Genomic DNA, 19,237 nt, shown 5'->3' on the forward strand with positions numbered 1-19,237 from the left:
GAAAAATATGTATGTTTGAGGTCAAAGGTCACCGAGGTCACGTGACTTTTTGTCAAAAAAATTGTATTGCTAAGTTATCCCTATATACCAAAAATTAGACCTCTAGCTCTATTGGCTCGCTCAAAATTAGATATGCACATGATTAATGAGGTACAATATGTGGCGTCATAAGGTGTCCCATCATACCATACATGAAGGCTGTAGCACTTGTGGTTACTGAGTTATGGACAAATATGTATATTTGAGGTCAAAGGTCACTGAGGTCACGTGACATTTTGTCAAAAAAATTGTATTGCTAAGTTATCCCTATATACCAAAAATCAGACCTCTACCTCTATTGGCTCGCTCAAAATTAGATATGTGCATAATTAATGAGGTACAATATGTGGCGTCATAAGGTGTCCCATCATACCATACATGAAGGCTGTAGCACTTGTGGTTACTGAGTTATGGACAAATATGTATATTTGAGGTCAAAGGTCACCGAGGTCACGTGACATTTTGTCAAAAAAATTGTGTTGCTAAGTTATCCCTATATACCAAAAATCAGACCTCTAGCTCTATTGGCTCGCTCAAAATTAGATATGTGCATAATTAATGAGGTACAATATGTGGCGTCATAAGCTGTCCCATCATACCATATATGAAGGGTGGTAGCACTTGTGGTTACTGAGTTATGGACATATATGTATATTTGAGATCAAGGTCACATGACATTTTGTCAAAATATCCGAGATATATGCTTGAACGGATGGACTCACCGATGGACGAACAGACGGACATGACCCAATCTATAAGCTCACTGGACTTCATCCGTGGGGACTAAAAATTGTGTCACTGCATCCTTTTTGCAATATGAATACGATGAGAAACTAAATTTTTATTTTTCTTGGCCTTATACATGGGAGTCTATGGAGATCTGCCTTATACATGGGAGTCTATGGACGTGTAAACTAAAAATATGCAAATTTCACCACGATTTGCCCAAATTTGGGAAAGGTCACTCCTCTGCACTTCCATACCAAGTTTCAAATCAATCGGACTTGTGGTTTCAGAGCAGGAGATTTTTGACCAAAAATGGGAGAAAATTACAAAAAAATTCATGAAAAATAGCAAGTCCAAGATACTGACCCAAGATGTGCACAATCATTTCATGTCAGCCCAAAGTACTTACATGCTAATTTTTCATGTAATCTGCTCAGTGGTTATTGAGTTTTTTCAATTTTGACTGTTTTTACATTTTTTCACTTAATTTGCATATTTTTGGCAATGACAACTTCATTTGAACAAAATCTCATCTACAGCCCATCATCCATGTACACACCAAATATCAAGATGAAATGTACAGCGGTTTTGGAGTTTTTGATGTTGACGGACAGACATACAGACATACAGACATACAGACATACAGACACACAGACATACAGACATACAGACATACATACATACAGACATTTCCCTAGCCTATAAGAATAGCTTCCATTGCCATATATACATATGGCTATGGGAGCTAAAAATGACACTGATAAATGTCTTTTCAATGTTAAAGCAATGTGAGCTTAACATCAGTTAACATCTGCACAAAGTTTCATGAATTTGATGCAGTACGTATTTCTTGACATATCAGCCTACTTACGAAACTTCAATAATTGACATGTTACTGCTACATGACATGAAACAAATTGACGAGCATATGTATGAAATAGGTCAATGTCCTTGTACCAACTTTGAATGATACTGGTGGAAATATGTCTGAGTTATGGCTCTGTACATTTGAAAATTGTAACAGAATCACCGCCATGCAGCGATATTTGATCTTACTGTTTAAAAAATCAACATGTATATGTATGACGTAAGTCAATGTAGGGTACATGTACCAACTTTGAATAAGATCAGTTGAGACTTGCCAGAGTTATGGCTCTCGACATGAAACAACCATAACAAAATTGCTACCATGTGGCCATATTGGACCATCTCCTGAAACCAATCGACATACATATGTATAAATAAGTCAATGTCCTTGTACCAATTTTGAATAAATTTGCTTGATACATGTCTGAGTTATGGTTCCGGATATGAAAAAATCGGAAAAACCAGATATGAACTGTAAATGCTCACGTGTTTCATTGTATATTGCAGTTATGTGTAAATTTGAACCTTTGCCACATGTTTGCAACTTCATTGAAAGTATTATGATCAACATAATGAACAACATTCACCACAGATTAAACTCTATCGGTCATTAAGTATTCAAATACGCAATTAGCTGAAATAGAAATAATTAATTTCTTTGACTGCTGTCATTGTATCACCACTTTATATAGCAAGTGTAATTGCCTTTGGTCAAGTCCTTCAAACTATATATTCCAAACTTTGAAAGCTCATTAGATATGCAAACTATTAATTAGCTGACATGAAAACTTAAGTGCGAAATGACTTTCAATATTTGTATAACCTGGTATAATCATCAATATACATAGCATGTTATGCCAACTTTGATCAAATAAATCCAAGTATATATCCCTAATTAGGAAAGTTCATTAAATACACAAATTAGGAATTGGCTGAAGCAAAAATCCTTAATGCCTAATAGTATCTTTAATAGCAAGTTTCATCAATTTTGGTCATGTAAATTCAAATATATATCCCTAATTTCAAAAATTCATTAAATATTCAAATAAGAACCTGGATTAAGTAAAAATGCTTAATGACTTTCAGTAACGTCGTATCATAGTATCTTTAATTTACATGTACATAGCAAGTTTCGTCAACTTTGGTCTAGTCAATACAGATAAATATCCCTAATTATGAAAGTTCATTAAATATGCAAATAAGGAATTGGCTAAAGTTCAAATGCTTAATGACTTTCAATAATGTTCATAGTATCTTTAATGTACATAGCCAGTTTCGCCAACTTTGGTCTCGTCAATTCAGATAAATACCCCTAATTAGGAAAGTTCATAAAATATGCAAATTAGGCATTGACTGAAGTAAAAATGCTTAATTTAATAATGTTCTATCATAGTATCTTTAATGTACATGATAGCAAGTTTCATCAATTTTGGTCTTGTAAATTCAAATATATATCCTTAATTTCAAAAGGTCATTAAATATGCAAATTATGATTTGGATGAAGTAAAAATGCTTAATGACTTTCAATAATGTTAAATCATAGTATCCTCAATATGCATACCAAGTTTCGTCAATTTTGATCAAGTAAATTCAGATATATACGCCTAATTAGGAAATTTCATTAAATATGCAAATTAGTAATTATCTTTCACGTCACCCCTTTAATAACTTTCACAGCTGATATATCTTGATGTGATCAATATTTGTAGCAAATCTCATCAAATTGTGTGCAATCGTTCTCAATGTATATCCGATTTTTCTAAAATCATTAATTATGCAAATGAGCAAAAAGTAAGCAAGCCACACCCACCAAAAACTAACCAGTTCTTGCCATTTGCAAACTGAATGTATGTACCAGATTTGATTCTGATCTGATGAGCCGTTTTTGAGATATCCAGCACATAGACAGACAGACAGACAGACAGACAGACACACAGACACACAGACATCGCTGCGATATATGCTCACGTGTGTCAACACGTTAGCAAAAAATGGCCACACGGCAGCCATATTGGATTGTATCATAAAACAAATCAATGTGCATATGTATGACATATGTCAATGTCCTTGTACTAAGTTTGAATAAAATCGGTGAATAAAATTAGTTGAGACATGCCCAAGTTTTGGCTAAGGACACAAAAAAATTGTAACAAAATGGCTCCCATGCAGCCATATTGGATCATATCATGAAACAAATTGACATACATATGTATGACATAGGTTAATGTCCTTATACCAACTTTAAATAAAATCGGTTGAGATATGCCTGAGAGTATTATGGCTCTGTACATTAAAAATCGTAACAAAATGGCCGCAAGGCAGCCATATTGGATCGTATCACATAACAAATTGACATGCATATGTATGACATTAGTCAATCTCCTTGTACCAACTTTGAATAAAATCGGTTGAAACATGTCTGAGTTATGGCCCTGTACATGAAAAAATTTGTGTCTCTTGAAAATGTCCGATTTGAATTTTGTACAGTGTTTTTATGCTTGCAAAATTCTCTTTTGCCCAATGACAAATTCATAACAAATCGACGTACATATGTATGACATAGGTCAATACCCTTGTACCAACTTTGAATAAAATCGGTTGAGATATGCCTGAGTTATGCCTCTGTATATGAAAAAATCTTAACAAAATGGCCACACAGCAGCCATATTGGATCGTATCACATAACAAATCGACATGTATATCTATGAAATTGGTCAATGTCCTTGTACCAACGTTGAATAAAATCGGTTGAAACATGTCTGAGTTATGGCTCTGTACATGAAAAAATCGTAATAAAATGGCCGCCTGGCGGCCATATTGGATCGTATCACAAAACAAATTGACGTGCATATCTATGACATTGGTCAATGTCCTTTTACCAACTTTGAATAAAATCGGTTGAAACATGTCTGAGTTATGGCTCTGTACATGAAACATGGGGCCCGGGGGCACCGACGTCCTTTGTATCTCCTTGCTGTTTATTATTTGCCATTAATGTGAAATTTGGCAAAAAGTCAAATTGTTTGGACATAAATGAAAGTTATTTGAACTGGTTGGTTACTGCTCCAGCATAAGTTCAAGTGTGGATTCTAAGTATCAACAACCCTGATATGAAAGTGAATTAAGAATTAGAGATGGGACTCAATAGGATCAACAATATCTAAAACAGGAAACGGTGAACTTATATAATACAGAAGGGGAGAAAATTTAGCCAATGGCTAATCTAAACCAAATTACTTAAACTGGACTGTTGGCATTGATTACACATGTACTTATTGTCCATCATATAGAAAATAAATTTGGGCCATTGACTAAAAAACATTTGCTTGTTACACTCACAACACTTGTACTTAGTATTTGGAGTGTACACCTATCTACAATACAATGATAAAAAGTTTGGACTCTGTAGGTCAACAGTGCATCTTTAATGTGTGAGAGTAAATAAGCTTACCCCTCAAGTATGTATAGGCCAAAGACAATATTTAATTTTGAATTATGTAGTGCAGGGAAGGACATACAATATGGTGAAAAGCAAATTAAATATAAAAACTGAATATACAATTATATGGAAATGTTGTTTTACAGTCATGAGTATCTGGTGTGTGCCAAGAGACAAATATTAAAATTGGACAGTATCATCCTGACCACAGTTTGTCTGACTGATTGTTTCCTTCTGATTTTCTGACACGGTGGTAGGTACAAAATATTATGCTATTCACGATAGTTATACAACATAGCTTGCATTTTGTTCACAGTAGAACTGAGTTTTACATGTAAGATAACTTTCTCGTAAACTGTAAATTGTGGCTTCTGGCAGCTCAAACGTCGCAATACTACATTTTTTGATATGATATGGAGTGACTTCCACACATATGCAATATAATGCAGTGACAGTCGATATATTCATAGTAAGAGTCTACTACATTCAAGCATAGTGATGTTGACAACTACATGCATGCCAGTGCACGATTTCAAAGTAGCAAGGATGAAATTCTAATGGTCTTTTAGTGGAAATATAGGTATTAAACGACAGTGAAACAAACAACATTAGTTATCGTGACCTTGCTGAAGTGCAATCTCGGATCATGTATGATCTGATGATCATGCCAAATTTATACCATGTCGGATTATGCTGTGATTCTGAAGTGCGCGTACTTCCTTAGTAAATCGGTCAACATCCCTGCGTACGATGCTGTGTGTTCCGCTACAGCTAATCGCCCCGCTCACCCTACGTACGGGTCTTTGCAGGGCTGTGGTAAGCGGGGCGATTTAATAGCTGTAGCGGAACACACAGCATCGTACGCAGGGCTAGGTCAACATAAGCATGCACACACTCAGACTGTCTTTAGCGATCGGAGTCAACTATGATGTCAAAATCAATGCACAACTGTCGAAATTACCCAAAATAAGCAACAGAAAACTAAAAGTTATCGCTATGTCGAAAGGACAGTACATCAACATAAAACGACGCTAGTTTGTTATGACATGGAGGTAGAAGGACAGAGCGTTCCCTCGCTCTCACCCAGCTATTAGTACGGGCCGCCGGTGGGATTGCCTCGCTGAAGCAATGGTACTGGGGAGTACCGAGTACGGAGGCCACCATTCTTCAGTCTATGGAAGGAGCGTTTCGTGCCAAAAAATACATGACAGCAACAAAAGTACCATCACTGAGGGAACTTCATATTTACAAAACAGAATCAAATACACGCTAAAAACCCCAAAAAACGTCAAGATTCGCACCAGACGCGAGAAACAAGATGGCGTCGGTTTGATTTTTCAAAAACAATGCTAACTTGTTATATGCGCATGCGCATATTAAGGGGAGACCCATTTGATTTCGGGGGGGGGGGGGGGGTATGCAGGAACTTTTTTTTGTCAGAGAGACAGCATTTTTTTATTTCTACTGTCAGACCTGCATCAATTTTTTTTTCAAATGGAGTAGCAGTGAATTTTCAAATTTCAGCCACTGTTTCATATATCACAGGATGGTTTTATGTATTCATTTTACATTCCAACAAATGAAAACAAAATGGAAAGTCTAGTATATATACAACTTTCAATTGTAGAACACTTTTTTGGCAAATCAACTGTGATCAGTTACTATACCTGCTTTTCTTTAAAATAGTCAATTCCTTTTAAGTTCTCAGGGGGGGGATGTTATCTTTTGTGGTCAGAGAAACAAGGCTCACACATTGTATTTCTTTATATTTGTTGTTCCTCAATTTTTCATTGTCAACTTGTAATCTTTCTAACATATTTATATTGAGAGAATAATGTATTGGTTTTAACACTAGTTTATTGACTCCTGTCTTGTGTTTTAAATTTTCACAATTTACAGAAGTCAAATAGTCCCATCTAGATATTGCCTATACCATTGAGATATTGCAACGGAAATCCTGAAATATGATTTCTTGGGTCAGAAAAGGGAAGGGAAACATCGAGTGCACTGAGGTGTAAAGTAGTGAATGCTTATATCGTAAGCGCTGAAAAAAAACAACAACATAAGAATTGCTTGTGGTAAAAACATTTGCGCTGCCTATGGCAGCATGCCAGCAAAGAATACATGAGGATGAAGTTTCCAAAAATTTGCTCATTTCAACTGCATTGTGACAATTCCTTTTTTATTTCTGTCTGTTATGAAATTTTTTTTCTCAAGCCATTAACAGGCTTAATTTTTTTCTTTTATTTGACCTGGTGACATTTTTTTTTCTCAAAATCCTCCATACCACCCCCCCCCGAAAATCATGTGGTTCTCCCCTAAGTGAGCCCCTGACTTATACGGGCCAGTGGATTGCTTCCTCAGTAGAACTGATATGCCTGCCGGTACCGGTGTTTATCGCCTACGGAGGCCATCATTCTTCAGTCGATCAAAGGCGCCTTTCGTACCAAAAATTACACGACAGCCGCAAATGTGCATCACTGTCAACCTCGTAACTATAGAACATATTGAAATACACAGTGAGACGTAAAAAATGTACCCACACCAAGAAACAAGATGGCGTCCGATTCGATTCTTCAACTCAGAATTGTCCTAGAATTGTGCGCATGCGCAGACGGTAGCTTTAACGAAAGCGAGGCAAAATCAAGTAAATATAAAATTAAAATGGATAAAAATATTGTTTAAAAATAATACAAGGCATGTATCACCAAATTTTGAACATTTCTGACGGCATTGCAACTATACGAACACCCATGCCAAATATCACAATAATCAAATCAGTGGTTTTGAGGAAAAATTGAAAATAGTGGTTTTCAGAAAAAAGCTAAAAAAGTGACTTTAAAATGATTCAATCAAAAAAAGAAAAAAGACCGTTTGAGATACATGTCCAAGTGACCACCAGACCAAATTTCAGAAAAAGTTACTGAAGCGTTTCTGAGATACCTGCGTCCACAGCATACGGCCCACTGAATGCAACAACAGAGGCCGCGTCATCACATTAGTACTTTGTGCCCACAGGGCACAAAGGACTAAAAATCGTAATAAAATGGCCGCCTGGCGGCCATATTGGATCGTATCACAAAACAAATCGACGTGCATCTGTATGACATATGAAGTAATCCTTGTACCAAGTTTGAATGAAATTGCTCCTTGCATCTCTTTGCATCTCTGAGATATCTGCGTGAACGGACGGACGGATGCACACACGCACGCACGCACGGACATGACCAAACCTATAAGTCCCCCCGGACAGTGTCCATGGGAACGAATTATAGACTAGAAGTGAAAACTTGAAAGTAATTTTAATAACTTTTACCTGAAATTTCATGCTCAGAGAAGATGTTGCCATACAGACCATAGTACGTAGGGCAGTGACGTCGTAACCATCGAGTAACTTCTTGTACACCCCACAGAAAGACTGGTTTTGGCTTTGATCGTTTCTATATTCAGAACAATAAAATATTGTTTAGATCAATTTGCCACTCTTTAGAATGGTGATATTGATAGTAAAAGATATCAGTGAGCAGTTCTCCATTTGCTGAAGATTATTTTTAGTACATCCATTATTCTTTGATTTATATGCATTTTTCAATGTGTCGTTTGTTATTCACTCAGAGAACAAAACTGATGCAAAGTTGGTGGCAAAAAAAAAACACCTTACATCATTTCTGAAATCTTTGAGTCAACTTAGGAATTTCTTGAACTTTCTTTGTACAAGCCCAGTAGACATAATATAGAGTCATTTTCTTGCATCAAAGAGAGCTACTTTTAGAGGTCAAATTTTGTTAAACTGGTTTAGACAAATTATTTAGCAGCAGTAGCATATGGTATTTCTTTTGGCATCAAAAAGCAGCTTAAAATGGAAAAAATGAGAGAATTTTGCCAACAAGGTGATTCCACAAGTATTCACAGAATACAATATGTTGGAACAGTGCTTTAATTTACACCATGGTTCTTGAAAGATCCAGATTTTTGGGAGCATTTGTTGACGTTGCTACCATGTGCCACTCATGTTGGATTATGAATGGGGGGTATTTATAGGCTCCCCCTACCTTTAAAAGCAGAAACTGGATCAACAAAACATGTTTCATTATGCAGAACATTTTGAAATGACAGAATCAGTAACACTATGACAATCAGAAATGACATTCTTAGCCATAACAGTGGTTAGCCATAACAAAGGCTTTAGAAGCATGTTTGAAAGAATTCTTGTTAGTGAAATGCAAAATGAGATGAAACCTCTAGCTCGTTGCATTTCTCAATATATTTTTAATGCCACTGGCAGTCAGTAAATATTTACAATTAAATTGAAGCGTATTATTGCTACATGGCACATTATGAATTAAATTGGGATTACAGAATATTTAACATAAGATGGAGGGGTGTTTGATAATGAAAAATACAGAGATGAATATTGAAGCTGCGAATGGTGTAACGCAAGTGTGTGTAGGTTGCACTGTAACTCAGAAACAGACATACTAAGTTGTAATAGACACTGACCTTACTGAGTGTCTTTGTTGAATCTCCCAATGAATCTGTAAGAGTCGGCTCCATACTCTGTTTCTCACTCATTTCAGGATTTTTTCTGAGCTGGAAATAAAATAGAAATCCCATTTCAAGCACCTAAGATTCTACACAAACAGTTCACCGGTTCTTGGAAACTTACAATCCTTGGAAGTTTACCTACCAGCTGGTGGGCAGGAAAATCCTGGAATGTACATGTCTGGTGGTTGGTTAAGTGTCCTGATACCCCTTCAACATTGCACACCCTAGCACAACCTTGGGATTGGTTAACTATTCTGACAACAGCATACCAAGCACAGCATACCTGGGGTTGATTAATTGTCCAAATATCCCTTAAAGGCGGAGCCTCCCTTTAAAAGGACGCCAAGGTATGGCGGCGTTCATTGTGTAAGTGGACACCAAACAGGCAACACGCGGGCACACGCTCCAGAAAATGCCTCTTTTTAGTTTTCCCCGGCCGCAAAAACACAAACAGACTGCCAAGCGGTCAGCGCAAAGTTGCTGCCGATCGAACTCTGTGGTTATATTCAAAGTGTAACGCTACTAGAAGACATTTTTAGGAAATTCGAGCGTTTGTGGTGGGGAATCAATGACCGTTGGCGATTTGAACTGACCGTCAATCAAAAGCTTGCATAAAGTCTGTTTGCAGGATTAGCAAAATGTGACAAAAGGTTGAGATCAGTTTGTGTAATCAATGTTACAGAAATCAAAAATCATACTTGCCAAGCGTTTGACTGGGAGGAGAACTCCACTAATGCGAGAACCTGGGATTGAAAAGTGCGGCTTTAAACACTGCACAACATACCTGGAAGTTGGTTTACTGTCTTGATACCCCTTTACCGTGACACACCCTAGCAGAGCATGTCTCAAGTTTGGTTAACTGTCTTGATACCCCTTTACCGTGACACACCCTAGCAGAGCATATCTCAAGGTTGGTGTCCTGATGCCCATTGAACATAGCACACCTTAGCACAGCATATCAGGGGGTTGGTTAACTATCCTAACACAACCTTTCACCAAGGTACACCCTAGCACAGCATACCTAGAGGTTTATTAATTGTCGTGATACTAGTACGGCACAGCACATGTATCTAGGGGTTGGTAAATAGCTGTCTTGATACCCCTTCACCACAGCACATACTGGCACAACATATCTGGGGGTTGATTAAGATACTAGTAGATCCTAGACTACAGTAGACTGGCCCCAAGTCACTTGGCTTGTCTTGCCAGAGCAGTTACTGTCCGGCCAAGTGACTGTAGTACCTTTCAAACGCCCTCTAGTGTTACAAGCAGTCTGGCTATTTGTTGACATTAGCCTGTTATGTAAACAACTGATTGACAAGAACTTCTGACTTCTGAAACAACCTGTTTACCACCAGAAGCAATCTCAATTTGTACTCAGTAGTTATCTAATCTTGATAAGGGATGTTTTCTTGTCATGGTATGATTAGAAATGAGCATGGGCATGCAGAAAATGATCAGGAAATTTAGGCTTTTACACCAACATAGCACTCACTCAACACAGTGCTGTGGTAAATGGGCCTCCGTGTTCCGTACATCCAAGGTTGTCAGTCCGACCCGGTCAAGTTCATTATTTACCCGGTTTGAAACACGAGTCAAAAAGTTACCACATGGAACATTCTCGAAATTAAATTTCATAAAAGTCGCGCCAGCAGCTTACTGACTACGCAGCGCAGATTCATAAAAAACTATGCAAGTAACTGAAAGTGTACCCTACATTCATGGGCGCCGCCATGTTTTTTTTGTGTACTCGTAAATAAACAAATTTATACCAAACGTGCAAATTATTATTTTATAACATGCCATTTATAAAATACATCTCTTTTATTAGCCAGTAAGTATTGTTATCCACCTTGTCGCTGGTACAAAAGATCGTTAATATCACGTCTAAAAAATAGAAAATTGGAGAAAACTGTCGTGCATATTAATGAAGGAATACGCAAAGAATGCTGGGACTGAATTTTAGAAAAGCGCCCCTGTGTCGATAACTAGATTTAAAAATTGCCAGTTTTTAGACAGAATGCTATAATTTTTAGCTTGCAAGTGGAAGGTGGGCAGTGCAGTTACCATTGTAATGATAATATGGCACAATACGTCCGTTGTTAAACACAATAGGCTGTTATCATGGTAAAAATTGCCAATTTTTGTCCAACATTTTTACACAATACAGAAAATCTATACCTGCACTGCTGCAGGGTTTGACCTTGTGTACCTACGTGAACTGCTTCCATCTGAGGGAGACTGGGCATAGTTGTCATACAAACGTATATGAAATAACAATTAATTCTATTTTTAGACAGAACGACTGATCCCTATACAATATTAAGTGTAATGAAGAACAATGGCACGTAATTCTGTAGTTGCAACATGATTCCAGCACAAACTCAGAGGAAACTCTGTCTGCCCCCCGCCATGCATATTTATGACCTAGCTTTTTTGCAAATTATTTATAGTGACCCAAAGTTGATCTTATGACAATCATTTCTGCACAGTACAACCAGAAAAACAACAAGAAATATTTAAACCAGAAAAACAAGAATGACAAAAGTAAACTGAATATTGAAATTTGTTGCTGGCACAACGCATTTTATGCAAGTATGAGCCGTGTTGAAATTCAACAACACACTGCCCCCCCCCCCCCCATTGGGCATTTTAAAAACATGGTGACCCCCCCTATCACCAAAGTCAAAAACAGGGTATGAAACTGAATGATGAAATTCATGGCTAGCACAATGCATTTGATGCATTTTAGGCAAGTATGAGCCCGCGTCGAAATTTAAAAACACACTGACCCCCAATTGGGCATTTCAAAATAGGTGACCCCATCACCAAAGTAAAAAACACGGTGACCCCATTTACCGGCCTCCTAGGCCAAAGAAACTGACCAGTCCTTCATTCCCGCAAATTTTTAAAAGTATCTTGTGCGAATTATCATAACCAAGCTCTCCCCCAGTATATTTGGTCACACTGAGATAAATGTTACACCTTAATTCCAAATCGATAGAGTTATTTCTGCTATAGTAATGAAAAGATACTGGGCCACGGCCCAAATGGAATGGGAAAATTGGACATTTGGTATATTGGAAATTGAAAAAACGGTAACGTGCATTGTGGGAAATAGAGTTTGTCAGAGGGAAATTTGAATGGCCGCAAAGTGCCATCCTCAGTACACACACCTATACATATGATACCTGTTTCCTATATTTCAATCTCAGCCCAAAGATTTTAAATTTAGAAATAGGCCTAAAAGTTAATAATGAAGATAATAAAATCATTTGAAAATTGAAAATTAGTTCCATTTCCATTTTCTTTTATGAAAATGCACATTGGTTTATTGGTTGGCCGAAATGTGCCACGGATTATAATACTTGACGATGACACTTTTGTTTTAAACATCTTCTGAAATTCTGTCATTTGACTTGTCAGTGCCATCTGTTCATGTCTCAATCATACCAGAGAACAATATTATTTATCGGTCAACACACAAGAGATGATATGCATGTATCTATAGAGTGTGTTCACTTATCTAGAATCAGTGAACAATTCAAAAAGCCAAATGTAACTGAAAATGAATTTCAAGAGGCTTTTGGAAAGACAAGAAGGGTGCACGGAAATGAAAAAGTTACATCCCAAAAGGTTCTTGCTGATACTGTGATAGATTTTTTTTCTTCCACATTAGCTTGCCAGTTTTTTTTGATAAGTCATCTAAAGCAGAATTTTTTTTCCCCTTGTATCTGCTGGGAATTTTTTTTGAAAATCTTCCAGACCCCCCCCCAGGATATCAAATGGTCCACCCCTTAATATGTAACAGTTCATAAACAATGACAGGAAATGACTCAAGGTCAGTGGACTGGAGTAGCCTGTTTCAGTCACTGGCATGCCATCACTCCTGCACATTTGCAGGATTTCCCTTTTCCTTACCTAATTTGCACATTTTTGACACTGACGTGTTCATTTGAACAACGTCACCTCTCAACCCCTGCATCTACCTGTACGCCAAATACTGAGATGGTAGCTTTGGCGTTATGGGATCCTTTGCATGTGACAGACATACATCTGCACATACATACCCACATACATACATACAGACGCCACCGACTCATCATATAAGCTCTTTTCGGTATTTGGTATTATTAATGGCTTTAAGACCCACTTTGAGAACTTAGCAAAACCAGTCGCTTCTGAACACTTCGATGGGGACTATCTAACCCAAGTTGATAATGATCTGAATCTACTGGATACTATGTGGAAATATCAATCTCCAAAAAACTTCAGTATCACTTACGATGAGCTGCTAAGACATCTCAACTCATTGCCCAACAACAAGCACCAGACTTTCATGGAATTACTGAACACCTGAAATGCGATCCAGAACTGATTGCCTCTCATCTTCTTGCCATAATCAATAAAATATTTCACACTGGTCACGTCCCACATGTTCTCAAAACAGGCATTATCACCCCTATCCACAATAAAGGACACTCAGAAGAGAATAAACAACGGTCCTCATCTATGCTGGTCCAGTGTGGCCAACAACGGAGAGATACTCAACATGCCGTCATCAAGACTAGATTACTAACAGGAACATACAGACTCCAATCAAACAGCAAAATTCAACCAGTTTATCATCGAGTTGACTGGGGTCCAGTCGGTTTGGGGTCCAGTTGTCCAGAAACCTCTATGGGTTTATAGAGCCGACATACAACGGCTGGAACAACCATAATGAGCTAAACTGAATGGCGGTCTCCGGGTAGTCATGTCGAGAAAACCTAGAAGGTGATATTTCAGTGAATTTTGAGCGGATTTCTGGAATATGGAATATCCCATAGCTGTGGTGGCGGGGTTAAAAATCGGAAAAGTCAAAACCAGCCCGAAAAAGGCAGGAATCCCGTCTGAAAACACCACAGCTATGGACCCACAGCTACCCAGTAACATTCGTATAACCCTAGTATAACGCCGGTAACACCATGCAGAGCTAACATGGCCTGTACTCACACCACAGCATGAAGTTATTATACCTACCTTCTTTTGCGCTTTTCTTTTGATTTACATATCAAAATTTTACTGCTTACATGTCTGTCATTTCACCGAAGTCTACGGCCACTATCGTCCGATGGCGATGGGTCGCTTCCCTGCGCAGTGACCGTGCACGTCCTTTGCGTCTTCGCCCTCTGTTGGTGACCCTGAGATAAAGAGGCTGAATCCATAAGTGGAATCCATCGGACCTAGTCCCCGCCCCGCCTAGCGCCTCGTCCACCAAAACAATCGTCTCTCCGGACTTTGTGGCCTGTTTTATAGCAAGGAAAAAGTGAAAGGGGGACGTGGCAGAGCTAATTTACGGCTGATTTTGTCGATGGAAATCTGATATGGAATCAATAGACCTGTTCGGCCACGATCTCCAGATCGGCATCATACAATAGGCCAAACCCGGAATTCGAATCGACCACGGTACAAACAAAGCCATGTGCGCAAACGCGCACAGACGTACGTGTATTTCCATACGCGTTCAGTACACATGTGGGTTTGTTTGTACCGGCATCACGTGATTATTTGGGCGTACTGAGTATGTAGAACGGCGTACGCATCGCGTCCTTTTTATTCCGGAGTAGAACCATTGTGCACAGTTGCACATAGCTGTGATATCGCAGCGGTACTTGTGGCGTGTATCGAACGCGCTCGGGTCATTCGGGTCATCGCCACAGTCCCGATGACCCCAATGACCCGAGCGCGTTCGATACACGCCACAAGTACCGCTGTGATATCACAGCTAAGTTGCTCAGTGCATGGAGCCGAGCCTCGAGCCCGGACCTCCATGCCCGGACACAGGCGTGATGTTTACAGGGTAGTTTGTATATGTGTAGTTTATGGTACGTTCCGACGTTCTCTTCCGTAGCCTCAAATTAGGTGATTAGGCTACGGAAGAGAACATCGGAACGCAGCATAAACTACACTTATTCTATGCATACTACGCGGCGGCCGCTATGTATCACTACACTCGCAACTGTGCCTGGAAAGTATTGTGTCGAAAAATTACAGAAAGAGCAGATCATACATTTAGGTTTGAGCGAACGGTTTTGGACTGCATCACTATTTTCTGCAACTCTGAGCTACCAACTCTGACAAGTACAACAGTGAGCATGCAAGACGCATTTGAGGCGAGTGGTTCACTAATGTATCGCTGCGGTTTAGCAATTGTTGTAGCCAAAATAAAGTCCTCCGTGAAACATTCAGTGTTTTCGAGAAGATATTTTGAAAACGTTTCATCAAATAACCAAATCATTTTTAAAAGCAACACTGCAAAGACTACAGATAAGGTATTCTGATAATCTAAGTCGTTTTGACAGTCAGTGGGCTTGCTGAAATTCAATTTCTTTCTTGTAAAACTATCTCTGCTACCTCCATGATCTAGTGTACATAAATATAGTTTGGTTTTTACCAACAAACTTGTTGCCTGTAAATTTTTTATGTATAACCACAGGGCCTCATAAATGGCTATTTAAGTCCATATTACAGCGTTTTTCTTTCTTTTTCAATGTTACAAATAAACCAGCTGAAGAGCACAACACTTGTGTAACCATAGGGGAAAGAAATCAGTCCCCTGGGGTGGGGAGGGAGTTTTTTGTGCAACGGTTTACCTCATTTGATTTTATTAATTTTGACTGTGATATTTCAAATAAAGTTCAAGTCCAAACCGTCTGACTGCTTTCTTTGTTACTACAAGTAATTTTATTAATTTTGACTGTGGTATTTCAAATACAGATTTCGACTCCACACCGTCTGACTGCTTTATATATTACCGACAAGTCCTTATCTCCTCTCCAACTTGTGTATACGCCACTGTAATTGCTCCGAAAACATTGCCAACTTGTTAATCCGCTGTCGGTATCAGCGGATATATTAAGTGATTGAGTCAACACGACAGCCGTCCCACACGCATTAAAATAAGGAAAGGGTTGAAGATCACAGACACAGTGTCACGATGTCGTCCGTAAAACTAGTGGACGCTTAAAATATTCATGAATTCGTAAATAAACAGGAAGCTAAACATCTTATTATTCATAAATAAACAATAAAGGAGCTCCCTAGTGACCGGCCATTGAGAGAAATTACTGAAAAAAGTCGAAAACCTGAAAGCAACAACCTCGCGACCGGTCGTGTAGACAAATGTTGGCAAATATTCAACACTTTACACTAACAGCCACGACCTCACGATCGGTCGTTGAGAAAAATTACCAGAAAAAAAAAGTCAAAGCCTGAAAGCCATAACCTCATGACTGATCATTGAGAAAACGTCGGGCTAAATTCAACACTTTACAGCCACGACCTCACGACCCATCGTTGAAAAAAAATACAGGGAAAAAAGTCGGATTCAAAGCTTGAAACCGTAACCTCATGACCGATTGTTGAGAAAATGTCGGGAAAAATTTAACACTTTACAGCCACGACCTCAACCGGCCGTGGACAGAAAATGAAGTCGAATACCTGAAAGCCACGGTCGTTGAGAAACATGTTGTGAAAATTCAACACTTTACAGCCACGACCTGGCGCGATCGGTTGTTGAGAGAAAATATTGGGAAAAAATCGGAAACCTGAAATCTACGACCGTGGACGCTTAAAATATTATCGTGGAGAGAAACTGAAGCTCCTTGTCTGTTATGAAATCAACTAGGCTACCGTCCGACCGATCAGGAGAGAAAATGTAGAAAAGTTAAAAGTCAAAAACAACAGCCCTGTGGAGAGACAGCTCAGAAAAAATTAAAATAATTTCTGAACGGCCTGAAGGAGAACAGCAACGTTACAAAATTTTTGATGACATAGATTTAGTTCCTGACTGCATTTTCTTACCCTAGGACTTTAAAAAGCTAAGTCCATGCTTTTAGCTCATTCATATTATGTTCTGCCATCGTTGAGTTGCGTGTTTGAAGAATGATAATGGTGGAAAGTGCATAAAAATACAGCGAAAATATATAAAAGTCAGCGTGGACCCTCTGTTGTGCCGCGCAACAACATAAACGCAGCCGCTGACGTTTTTACAAAGCTGTCCGTCTTTGGGGAAAATACTATAGGCCTAACTTACGCTTGACATGGACGCGGAAGGGAAAAACACACTAACTTGTAAAAAATAGACTACTTTTTGCATCAATGGTCAAAGTCGATGACGGTGTGCTAAGTTTACGATACATGCTAGATGTACGGTGACGATGCATCGATGGTGGCATCGAATAATACAGATAGTGTATAATACTGACATACATCAATCTATATTGCGCTGCCTGCAGCGGTGTTCGTTCGGTTGATGCTGTCCGAGCCTCGCTAAAAGGAGGAAAAAATTCTCCTTTTCTGTGGCTGAAGAAGCTACAACCTCGATTGATCAAGGAGGTTTGTGTAGATGCATGTGCAAGATGCGAGAGGCAAGAAACGTGATACCTCACCCTTCAGCTCTTTCTGTGCAGAATTTTCAGAAGATTTGTTTATGTTCTCAAACTCACCGTTATCAACGTTTTTTTTGGCAAAAAGGATAAAAATTGAATCCTTGTTTTGATTTTGTAGGATTGATTAAAACCAGTCTTGTAGCGTGCTTATATAGAATGTACGAACTTTTCATTATATAACATCAAGGGAAATATGTTTACTTCTGGACTGGAAATAAACAGGTTTGAGGTCAAAGGGTTCTACTTCCGACTTCCGCTCTTACGGACGACATCCGACCATGGCCGACTCAAAAATGTAGGTTGGTTTTCTGGCTCAAGATGACCATTTTAGACGGCGTACTTTGGCATGTAACAGTTCATCTGTATGGTGATGCTTTTGATAGTCGTTAAATTTCGATTGACTTCTATATCTGCTCAGATTTGCGTTTTTTTGTGACACTGTGTCTGAGATCTTCAACCCTTTCCTTATTTCACTACGTGTGGGACGGCTGTGGTGTTGACTTAAATAAGCTAATCCGCTGATACGCTCAGTCATTAACAAGTTGGCAATGTTTGCGCAGCAATTAGAGTGGTATGTGCACTGGTTGAAGAGGAGATAAGGAATTGAAAACACAGTCAGACAGTTTGGAGTCGAAAGCTTTATTTGAAATATCACAGTCAAAATTAATAAAATCAAATATTAAAGGTAAACCGTTGCACAAAGAAAACCTCCTCCCCAACCCAGGGGACTTTCATCTGCCCCCTGTGGTGTAACTGTCTTTTGTGTAGCTTGTATTGGCATGTATAGTGCGCCCTCGTAAATGTGACATTTAGTTCCGTGACCCCTAGCCATGCCTACTTCCTGTCCTCGCTATGCTTACTGTACTAATTTAGTACAGTAAACACAGCGACGTCTGTACGCATGGCCGGCCATTTGGCGAGGGAAGTAGGCATGGCTAGAGGTCACGGAACTAAAGGTCGCATTTACATATGATCATATTCCCCGTTGAGGGCGCACCATACATGCCATACAAGCTACACAAAAGACAGCTACACAAGTGTTGTGCTCTTCAGCTGGTTTATTTGTAACATTGGAAAAGAAAGAAAAACGCTGTAATATTGACTTAAATAGCCATTTATGAGGCCCTGTGGTATAACGGTATGTCGGCCACTCATATATGCAATGGGCTATGCAATGTAAATTCCCTGC

General features: G+C 38.8%; 1 protein-coding gene across 4 annotated transcripts in view; it reads right to left on the minus strand.

The window, feature by feature from the left end:
- LOC139132402 (sterile alpha motif domain-containing protein 12-like) overlaps positions 1–15,072 on the minus strand; it is a 51,844-nt gene extending 36,772 nt beyond the window's left edge. For 2 of the 4 annotated variants that reach the window (XM_070698749.1, XM_070698747.1), the window contains exons 1-3: positions 14,639–14,785; positions 9,572–9,661; positions 8,388–8,511 (exon numbers count right to left, since the gene is read on the minus strand). In XM_070698749.1, the coding sequence (XP_070554850.1) occupies positions 8,388–8,511; positions 9,572–9,643 (196 nt within the window). In that variant the 5' untranslated portion in view covers positions 9,644–9,661; positions 14,639–14,785. Of the gene's footprint in view, positions 1–8,387; positions 8,512–9,571; positions 9,662–14,638 lie in introns of all 4 variants that reach the window. The other 2 variants (XM_070698750.1, XM_070698748.1) reach the window with 2 other exon arrangements.
- Positions 15,073–19,237: the final 4,165 nt, after the last annotated feature.

The sequence above is a fragment of the Ptychodera flava genome, chromosome 5 (genome assembly GCF_041260155.1).
Source record: "Ptychodera flava strain L36383 chromosome 5, AS_Pfla_20210202, whole genome shotgun sequence".
NCBI lineage: Eukaryota > Metazoa > Hemichordata > Enteropneusta > Ptychoderidae > Ptychodera > Ptychodera flava.